This window comes from Etheostoma cragini, chromosome 11, assembly GCF_013103735.1.
Source record: "Etheostoma cragini isolate CJK2018 chromosome 11, CSU_Ecrag_1.0, whole genome shotgun sequence".
NCBI lineage: Eukaryota > Metazoa > Chordata > Actinopteri > Perciformes > Percidae > Etheostoma > Etheostoma cragini.
In genome coordinates, this window is record NC_048417.1 from 1,789,869 (window position 1) to 1,801,178 (window position 11,310).

At 41.8% G+C, this 11,310-nt stretch overlaps 1 protein-coding gene across 5 annotated transcripts in view; it reads left to right on the forward strand.

Moving 5' to 3' along the window:
* The window catches only part of LOC117952545 (nck-associated protein 5-like), a 46,836-nt gene that overhangs the window by 10,865 nt on the left and 24,661 nt on the right, over positions 1–11,310 (forward strand). For all 5 annotated transcript variants that reach the window (XM_034884919.1, XM_034884921.1, XM_034884918.1 and 2 more), the window contains exons 4-6: positions 995–1,063; positions 4,188–4,226; positions 4,984–5,103. In XM_034884919.1, the coding sequence (XP_034740810.1) occupies positions 995–1,063; positions 4,188–4,226; positions 4,984–5,103 (228 nt within the window). The remainder of the gene's footprint in view (positions 1–994; positions 1,064–4,187; positions 4,227–4,983; positions 5,104–11,310) is intronic.

Consider the following 11,310-nt stretch of genomic DNA (forward strand, 5'->3'; position numbering starts at 1 on the left):
CTATCACCTGGGGTTAGTTCTGAGCCGACGTAGATTATCGTTGGCTATCACCTGGGGTTAGTTCTGAGCCGACGTGGAGCGATGTGAGGGGAACCCTGGTCTCTCCTGTCGTCTGTGAACCATGTTGTTCAAGAGGAGTCGCCTTCAGCACCTAAGTGAAAACAAGCCATCTCAGATAACGGAGGCGTTTAAGATTTACTGGATTAATCATGTCAGGGGAAAGTCCACAGGCATGGTTTCTGTCCCCTGTTGTGCAAAACCTCTGTCAGTAATCACACCTGGGGTAGCAGGCGCAGCAAAGGTCTTCAGGATGGGATCTGAATGCCTGCAAATTAAAACATCATTAATTTAAAACTGTCTTTTGACAGTGAAACTGCAAATCTTACCTTGCTGCAGGGAGGGAGCCTCTTGATCTATCTATCTGCACGTTTATCTGTCCGTATGAGAGAGAAAAGGATCAAAAGCTCACAGTCATCATATTCAAACTGTTTTGTTTTGCAGGAATTACCATAAAGTTGGACGAGTGTATTTGTATATACTGTAAGTGTATTTGCGTGTTTGGGGGTCAGTAGCTCAGTCCAGTGGTGGTTGGGTTGGGAACTGGAGAGTCGTTGGTTCAAGTCCAAAAGTGCGAGTGTGGATTGGTAGCTGGAGAGATGAACCCCCCCCCCCCACGCTGGTAGCCCACTCCCTTGGACATCTGTCCATTAGTGCATGTGTCGGACCTGAGCCTGTGTGTGTGTGTGTGTGTGTGTGTGTATGTGTGTATTTCAGGCCTGTGTGTAGTGATTACTAACAAAACAGAATGTAAATTGTAATTTCACCACTGGGAAACTGTAAAATATTACATTATTTGACGTTAAGCTGAGATGTGCCTATACAGGCCGATACAACTTGAATTCTGCTTGGTTATTGACCTAGCAGAACATTCAAAAGTTAATTAATTAATTACTATAACTCATGCAGTTTACCTGTTTGTGTTTGGTCTTTCCAGGCGGAGAACTCGGCTCTGTCCGTGGAAAACGACAATCAGAGGAAGCAGTACGAACGCTGTCTGGATGAAGTGAGTGTTGAGACACGTCCTGTGTAAACTTCACCCTCCACAGTGTCCCACAGTGTTTACACAGAATTAAAATGTTTTATCTTGTACTGGAACTGATCCATATTGGTTCTGTTGCATACCTTGTTGTTCTGTTGTGTATGTTCTTGTATCTCGGCACTGATTTGCACCGGTAAACGTTGCCTCTGTGCAAAATATCTCTACTCGCATATGTCCAAAATGTCAACATACTGCTATCAGCATAAGGTACTGTGTAGAGATATTAGGACTTTTTATGTTGAAACATCCCCCTCTGAGGGGTAGTGGAGTACAGTATGGAGTAGCAGCAGGGGTGAGTCTAGGATCAGACCTGTGTGGGGGGGGCTCAGCCCCTAATGAGAACAGGTCTAGGTCTAGACTGAGAGATCTGGTCCCCCTTTGGTTAAAGAGGTTAAAATAATCTGTTGGTCTGGACTCGGCCAATCAGAGACCACCGTCAGCACCCAGGTAGGAAGAGACACACATCCACACCTCGACTACTATCTGGGGTGTTAGAGGAAAGCGGAGAGAAAGGAGCTTCTCTGATTGGAGGGGACAGACAACCGAGGCCTGGAGGGCTCGAGCCTCACCGACTCCCAGCATGCATCTGGGTTGTCCGCCTGCACGTTTCCACTTGTTTTCTCCATGACAACACTTTGATTGTCTCTCCATCTCTTCCCCTCATCTCGCTCACAGAGCCAGCCAGGGGTAAAGCATTCAGAAGACTTCCTGTCATGGTCTGAATGAGCTGAGGAGATTCGCTTTGATGGATAGATGAAAGAGATGGGGGGGGGGGGGGGGGGGGGGGGGGGGGGGGGGAGTCATTTCTCAGCACACTAAAATGAAAACATTACTTACTTAGTTACTATTCCAGTGTCGAGGTATAATGCATGCGTCAGAAATGAAAGAATAAGCTTGAAAGAAGAAAGCATTTCATTTCAGAGTGTGCTGTTTGTAACTCGCAATAAAAAACTAATTGATGACGTTTTCCAGGTCTCGTTCCCAATCCCCGGATAATACAACTATTATTAACTATTAATGGAAAATCTTTCATCATATAAGTATTTAGGTTTTTGGCTGGACAACAGACTTTCTGTCAAAGTTCATGTGGAAAAGCTTGTAAAAAAAACAAAAAGCTGAAACTAAGGCTGGGGTTTTATTTTAGAAATAAAACTTGTTTTAACATTTCAGCCAGAAAAACACTTGTGCCGGCTACTTTTTTAAGTGTTTTGGACTCTGGTGATGGTGTCTACATGCATGCTGCCTCTAGTGCTCTCCACCTGTTAGACTCTGTGTCCCATAGTGCTCCGGTCCACCAGGTGGCGCTCTCACCAGGCTCCAAGGGTTTTTACTGAGCTGGGGGGACGACACCTTCTCTTAATACCCTCCATGGTCTTGCAATAATTTGCAATAATTTGCAAAACTTCAAACTTCATCTAAATGATCTGGTCCCATTAAATGAATTTAAGGCCATGTTAAAATGCCATGTAACTCAAAAATGCCACTGCCACATGTGACCTGCTCCTCTCCTCTATGTGTGATTTTGACTCTGCTGTATTTCTGTTTTTGTTGTAACTGATGTGCCGTCTCGGCCGGGTCTCCCTCAAAAAAGAGATTTCAATCTCAAGGGACTTCCTGGTTAAATAAAATTTTAAACAAATTAAAAACTAAACTAACAAAATGACGTATTTTTGTAAAGAAATCTGAATGTAAAAGTTTGCTCAGTGTACAGATCCAGTTACATCGAGGCAGGCTGATCAGCTGTGTGAGGATAGTTGAGACTTGTATGACTGTATTTTGGTTTATTTAGGTGCCGAGAGTAACGTTAGACACACTAACTGCAGGCAGCTGAGTGAGTGATTTCACTAAATCTGACTTTATGATGCAACACGCTGTCATTTTGTTCTCACGTCGGCGTCTTACAGGTCTCCATAAAGCTCGTGCTGGGTCTCTGCATCTCAAAGCTCCACACAAAGTTTGGATATCCGCTCTACAATAACGACCATTTTCACATATTATTTGCTGTCTTTTCACATCTGTTTGATTTGACTTGTTACAGTTCAAGTTCAAGACCTGCTCTATCTGTAAAGGGTCTCGAGATAACACTTGTTATGAAGTGATACTATAAATAAAGTTGAATTTGTCCCCGAGGGAGGATTCATTTCGCTGCACTAGCAAATAAATTGAACTAGAGTATATAACAAAGACGACAACATCCATTTAAAAATACAGGATCGGACCAAATGGGGAAATAAATACCACATTAAAGGTTAAAGGTTAAAGTCCAAGTGTGCTTAAATGTGAAGACATTACCTATTATTTGATTTATCTCCATTCTTTCATTCACGTGAAAGTAGAGATTTGTACTTGGCAAAGAGCGTTGGGTGGAATCAATCATGTTAATTTGGGGGAATTAAAAACAACATTGATATAGGACATCATGGGGACAACATGAGGACAACATGAAGACAACATGAGGGTTAAATATTAACTGATACAAAATATTGCTCAGCTATTAAATGTCCTTTAAGTATTACTTTGATTAGAGATTTTCTGTGTTGTTTGATTGTACCTTAGATAATGTGAATCTGCCCTCCATAGCATGTCTAGTGCTACAGTCATGTTTCCCAGACCTAGTACCGAGATGCTGATACACCCTCGGCTGTTAAGTTACTGGAACATTTCTCATAAAGTTGAGTAATGAGGCAGTTCATCTATTTCTTACACTTAACCAGGAGAGACCGCCATGCATTACATGAACACTGGATCTGAGTGGGCACCTCAGTGAACAACATGCAGCCTTATTCTGAGCAATTTGTAATTTATTTATACTTGCTATGGCAGCACCTGACCAGACTCCTAACAGTAGTCCAAGTGGGATAGGACAATGCTTTTAATGACGTTTCACCATTACATTTTTATGGAGAAAATGTGAACATCTCGTCATACTGAAAGACCTCCACCCAGTTCTTTCCCCACCCCATCAGTGTGTTGAGACCAGGTTGATTTACTATCTACTGTAATGGTCCATCCATACCTGTTCAGCGGCCAAACCTTCAACTTATACATTTCATTTTGGTTTCTTTAACGATTGTTTTTTTTGTTCTAGGTGGCTAACCAGGTGGTCCAGGCTCTCCTCACACAGAAGGTTGGTAGCAATGCTGTACCGTTAATCAGTCGGCCATTAGAAACTACAACCAGACCGATATATCGGCCAATATTAGGCATTTTACAAACTATCAGTATCTGCCTTTATAATGGCAAAAAAATGAATATTAAAAAAATGAAATAAAAATAGACTAAACACCCTTCAACCATAGTCTGTCCACCAGAGGACGCTCTACAACGTCCCTGTTAGTGATGGTGTTACATAGTCTGTCCACCAGAGGACGCTCTACAACGTCCCTGTTAGTGATGGCGTTACATAGTCTGTCCACCAGAGGACGCTCTACAACGTCCCTGTTAGTGATGGCGTTGCAAAGTGCAACTTTAAGTATTATATCATACATAGATGATTACCAAATCAATTCCTATGATACAAGGTATGGTCCACCAGACACGGACTCGGGTCAGACTTATGTCATGGATCTGATGACTTTACACTCAACCAAATAAAATAAAACACTTGTCTTAAAATACTGACTTCAACATCAATGATTTGGGACTTGACTTGGACTGAAGACTTTTCATCTAATGTGCAGATTCACCAGTGATCTGTGTTTGTAGTAGATAGTAGACACACAGTAGTAGCCCAGGTTTTAGATCACCGTCATGGACATCTTGCATGAATACAACACTGTGTCGTGTTCCTGTTAAATTGGCATGTTGTACAGGTGTAGTTCTCTGACGTAGCCCTCTCAGTCTCAGTGATCTGTCCATTTTTCTCCTCTCCGCGGGGTTTCCAGGACTTGAAAGAGGAGTGTGTGAAGCTGCGGACCCGTGTGTTTGACCTGGAGCAGCAAAACCGCATTCTGAGTGTGCTGTTTCAACAGCGTGTCAAAATGTCCACGACTCCTGTCTCCCAGGTAAGATCACAATGGACACTGACTAAAGGCTGTTTGAATTTTACATGAGCAGTGTCCTACTTCAAAAGGTTACTAACATTAAAAAGGACCGCAAAGAGAGAGAAACCCACCCAATTCACTTTGAAAGGTTAGGATGTACAGATTAACTGTTAGATTAGGAATTGGACATGGATTCCTTTGGGCCTTATATTTTTCTATTCTTAAATAGTGAGACTTTTCTTCCAAGTGGCATGCCTCAGTGCACTGGTCATGAAACAAGCATAGCTGTCTCTTAACACTCTTCTTTTATACCAGTCATGTCAGAATTTAGCCATATAATGAGCCTTTCACCAGCTGTGCAGGCAGCAGCACATGCTTCTCTAATTGGAAGGTTGTCAAGGGATAATTGGTTCAGACCTATTGTTAGCCTACATGTTCAGTTGTTCACCACTTCACCACTAACTGTACTGAAGAGTTTAAAAAGCTGCACTAAGCAGTATTTGTTTTTAAAAAATGTATTAAATGACTATTGACTTTGATGTGTCGCTCGTAGTGACAAATCCACGGGGTAATTCTGCATTTCCTCTCATCACTCTGTAGCATTTTAGCATATTTTTGCTCATTGTTTTGGTTTCCTGGCATCCAGACTTAACTCCTATTACTTTTTGGAATTCTATGAATCAATATTGAATCTGTAGAGCTTAAACCGTGATTCAAATATTTTTTGCACACCCCTACACCCAATGCTTTAGTTCTGGATTGGATTGCCCTGTTTGAGTCTGCATGGAGGGGCTGTTTAAATGTTGGATGGATGTGGTGGAGAAGGAGCTGCCCTTTCTACCCGACTCTCTCCTCCATGTGCTGTCTACAGACACGCTGACATGATGTCTATTTAGAAACTAAAGCCCTCAGAAACTATATAGATAACAAACAACCTTGTTCTGCACATCCCTACAGCAGAGATGTGTTGCAATGGAGAGAAACGTGTCCTGATTTTACTGCATGAATCCGAAGTAAACTAGCCAGCTTTACCACAAAAGTACCACGAATCTGATGAATAACACTTTTGATGGACAGATGATTCTTCTTGCATTCTCAGCTGAATATTGATAGAAACCCCTTTAGTAGGTAGTCGAGCGTAGCTGGTTAGCCCTTCAGTTTTAAAGAAGTCTAGGCTGTAATTGACAGAAAGTAGATGGACTGCCATGATGATCTCTCACTGTCATTGAACCTGCCAATTACAAACCCAAGACACACTGTGCTGTTGAATAGCTACAGCTCTGCATGGCTTTGTTATTTCTGCTCCAGTCTCAAAATCCTTTCTGGTTTCATTGAGTAGACCCTAATTCCTCTTAGTTATGTTGATTTTATTCTGTAATTAGACAGAAGACAAGTAGCAACAGAGGCATTTGCCCAGGACGGGATGGCACATCAAAGAAAAATCCACACTAAAATAGTGTTTTGAATCTGTTACATTTGGTTATTTAATTTCCTAATCCACCCAAACCCCAATAATCCAAACAAAAGAGCCATATAATCCATTAATAAATCAGCGTTGGATTCCAAACATTGTCAGATACTTGTTGTTGGGTTGCATCCCCGTTCGAAGCCAGAACCACGCATCCAATGGTAAATGGTAAAAGAATTACATTTATACAGCACCTATCTACCTTTCCGATCAAAGAGCTTCACAATCAGCCGTTGATTCAATCATGCCTGGCAAGGTTCTGCCTACGAGAAAATGAAAGCTCAGATGGTCCGATCTGGAATCTGCCCCTTATGTTGTTATGTTGTCTTTGCTACAGTGTAGTAACTGCAGCTATTCAACTAGCTAAACTCTTCTTGAAAATGACGAGTTGAGTCGTAGTAAGCTTCTTTAGCTGTTTACTGTGGCTCTTTACATAATGTCACAGACAGAAGAGTGAAAACTGTAACAAAACACAAGATACAAACTGTTTAGTCCTATGAAAATATATGTAAATAAAACGTTTTTAATTACAGTCATAAAATGCCTTTTAGCTGTAAATATGCATCTTAACATTTACATTATAGTTAAATAACATTATCAACTTACGACATTGCCTCTGCAGCATTTACCATGTGGATTGCAATGGATGATGACAGCATGTTATGTGATTCTAACAACTAACAGGAAACTAACCCCTTGACTTCCTTAAGCACAAAACCATTTCAAAATAAAGGCTCATACAAAATAAAAGCTCATACAAAATAATGCCTAATGCCTAAAAGGCGACACAGTTGTCATAAGGGAAAAGGTTACCTCCCCTTTCTCTGCTTTGCCCGCCCAGAGAATTTGGCCCACCCATGAGAGAGAGAGACATCATGGCTTTCAAACGAGCAAAGTGTCAGTTGGTCAAGGCCTCACCCCCAGCCTCCATCAATCAATCAATCAATCAATCAATCAATCAATCAATCAATCAATCAATCAATCAATCAATCAATCAATCAATCAATCAATCAGACCAGCAGCCCGCCTTAAAGAGACAGATTTCATAGCCACATTTGCCATGACAATGTCAGGAGAGTTGTAATGTTTTGAAGTAGCCACTGTCAGATGTGTTATGATGAAACCAGTTTAATTTCACAGTGTTGTGGGCACACACACACACACACACACACACACACACACACACACACACACACACACACACACACACACACACACACACACACACACACACACACACAGATAAACTGCCAATCAGCAACTTTAGCATGCAGTGTGCCAAATGTATTTTCTTTCTTTCTGCTTGTTTGCTTAATTTGTTTTGTCGAGATTTAGTGTCTCAGTTGTTCACACATGGATTAGTTTCTATCACACAGTCTAGTCCCTCAGCCCGGTCTGGCTCTGCCATAGTTCCATCATGTTTTTCCACATGGCTTTATTGCTTGAGGTTTGACTTACTCCATTTCATCATTTCATCATCTTGTTGCACCCTCTTCTTCTGCAATGGTTTGATGGGAGCTGACTGGAGAATTAGCACCAGCTGCTCACCCTTAACATTTGCACAACAGCAGTGGATGGGAGTAGGAACACACGTGAATTTTTGTGTTTTATGAAGTTCCTTCTTGAGGTCATTATGCAGCGACTCTGCGGAGCTTCGAGCCGCGGCCGTGACGATTGTGATTGGTTTAGACAAAAGCCAATTAACCAGAGCACGTCGTTTGTCCCATCCAGGACTGCTTTGGGGACTGGTGCGATGTTCAGTGACCACAGTGCACCGCAACTCCTTTACACCTCATTACCATGTAACCGACATAGCTGTAGTCCAACCTTGAAATGTAATTATTCTAGTTGTATGACTGGATTAGGGACCAGCTGTGTGTTTAAAGATTGGTCAGAACCAATTTAGGGTTGCCGTTTCTGATGCGTGTGTCAAACAGCTGAGAAAACAAACAACATGCCATACACGTGAGCAACAAAGCCATTCTTTGATTAAGTATACTAATCATAGAAGATATGGCTGCACACAGGCTAATTATGAACATCAGGGTTTTCTTTACACTTCAGCATTGTTCCATAAACATTACAGAGAAACTGCTTCAGGCGGAAAAAGCAAATTCACACACTTTCATGTTTTTTAGCATTTGGCTGCTTCTCTTTCCTTGTAACAGTTGAGGTTATTTGAGACTTTGGTTGCCTAACAACACTTCTTACCCCGGATTTTAACACCAACTACAAAAGATCGGCTCTGCTGGTCCTTCAACACCCACCAGGTCAGGATCTGTTGCGGAACGGCTGCGGCCATGACGGCTGAAGTCACGAGGACCCACGAGATCTCGGAAATTCACACATGATCGCGTGATATATAACAGGGTGCAGTTTATAGAACCACAAAACCTCCGAGCTGTTGACTACAGGCCTGTCTTACTATGACGTCTTTAAGGTGTAGTGCAGGCAGGGAAATACGATCCCCCGTGAGCATGGTGTATTTTATTTTGAAAATTAACCGGGTGTTTTATTTTGTTTCTGTGTTTGACTTCCTGTCCCCCACAATGTGCCGCGTGCTGAATGCTGCGGAGCTCTCTGGCGTCAAAATAGAAGCTCTGCGTATCTGAGCTGGGACGGAGTCAGAAAATACACTCACTGACTTTAATGGAAACTTATTGACTCCCCCGCCATCCGGATCGGATCTGCAGCCGTTCCACAGTTGGTGGAAATCAGGGGTTATGTCATTTTAACATGACGTGTGGTAAACATGAGTATCCAAGGGTACATTTTAGAGTTCATTGTGAAGTGAAATTAGATTGAAAGACATAGCAATGGCTTAAATACAAAATGAATTGGGTTTGGCCAATATAGTGTTGTTAGTATTTCAGCCAAAAACTTCTTAAAACTACTTAAATTTAATGAAATAGTCCTTCCGTCGTTTGTCATAATCATTATGCAGAACGCAGGCGAGCAGCTGCTTTGTTTCTAAAGGTCTTTTAGGTGCTGGGGGTTCTCAGCATGGTTCCTCTCCTCTGACAAACTCACGCTATCTGTATTGAAGGGACCGGTTGGATGTCACTGGATTGGTAATTAACGCAAATTTTGAATAAACTGTGTCAACACTCCAGAAATGTCTTTTTCCCGCTTCATGGACGTTTCCACACCAGGCCATTAATTATGCTGCAAGCCTAGCAGAGCAGGAAGTGCTGTCCTTCATCTTTACACTTTACTGCAAAGGTCAGATCTGAAGACCCTGTTGAAAGACAAAGAGGGATTCTGTCTTTAGAAGAACTATATTTATCACTGCAGAGCTGTTTCTGTTGGAAGGCTTCTGTAATGTACTTTCTGACATCTTACCGCAGAGCCTGATTCAACAAGGTCTCATTATTAGTTCACTGTTGAGCAATTTCTTCAGCTTGAGACGTTCAAATATCTCTGAATTGTCTTATATGTGTGCTAATATGTTGTGTCATGTCAGTGGTTGAGCCAGGTCTTTCTCCTGCTGGTACTTTGTGAATCATTTGGTTCAGTTCTGATAGAAATATTGCTAAATGGAGCAGTAACTCGTTAGTATTCAGTTCTTCAGATCATTCTGTACATATTTATTAAGGAAAAGACAGTTTATTCGGAAGTTTGATTCTCCACTCCTCTGACAAACACTTCATCTGGTTGATCAAACCAGCTCTTTCCTCTTATTAAATACTCATTAGATCATTCTCAGGCTAGAAAATAGACGTTAAGGTCATCCATTTGTTACTGTGGACAGTATCTTTCGAGATAATTTCACTTTTTTACTGGATAAAGTGGATTGTTTGTGCCAAATGATGCCTTTGATTCACTAATGCAGCATTCCCAGCTATCCAAGAGGCTGCAGTGGTGGTGAGATAATTATCTGGCGCCTAAAGCTTGAATATTAACTACTGTTGTTGTGTTTTTGTCTCCAGCTAAGTCACAAACAAAAGCTTTTGAGAACAAGCCTCGCATTTAAACCACTGATTTCAAAGTTTTGGGTATTTCAGCTGTTCTTTAGAAAAGTTCCAGATGTGACGGCCTGCTGGGACCACTCGCTGTGCAGCTGAGCCACATTTGGTTTTTGGTTATGACTAAAAGATGGATTCACTAAAGGCTGTGTGTGTGTGTGTGTGTGTGTGTGTGTGTGTGTGTGTGTGTGTGTGTGTGTGTGTGTGTGTGTGTGTGTGTGTGTGTGTGTGTGTGTGTGTGTGTGTTAATGGTGACTGGCACTTGGGTCGGCTATGTTTACCTGAACACAGCTTCCTGCTGCAGCTGAGACAGGTTGATGAGAACCAAGATAGTAAAGTTGCGAGTCATAAAACCAAAACCGTGAGTAGAAAGACGCTCAAATATCCAGTAGTTTATTGATTAATGCATCTTTAAGGAAACCATATGTACATTTCTTGTGATCTTTTATGGTTTATCTTATTTTCTGTCATGTCTGTAATGTTACAAGGTCAGATTTTCATGTTAAATGTGGCCAGAGCTTCGAATAATAAAGTAAATGTAATTCAGAGAATTCCCCATGAGCAAAAACCCCCCCCGGTGACCTGAATACTCATGGTCTAGCTCATGTTCTAGCTCATGGTCTAGCTCATGGTCTAGCTCATGTTCTAGCTCATGGTCTAGCTCATGGTCTAGCTCATGTTCTAGCTCATGGTCTAGCTCATGTTCTAGCTCATGTTCTAGCTCATGTCCTAGCTCATGGTCTAGCTCATGGTCCTAGCTCATGTTCTAGCTCATGTCCTAGCTCATGGTCTAGC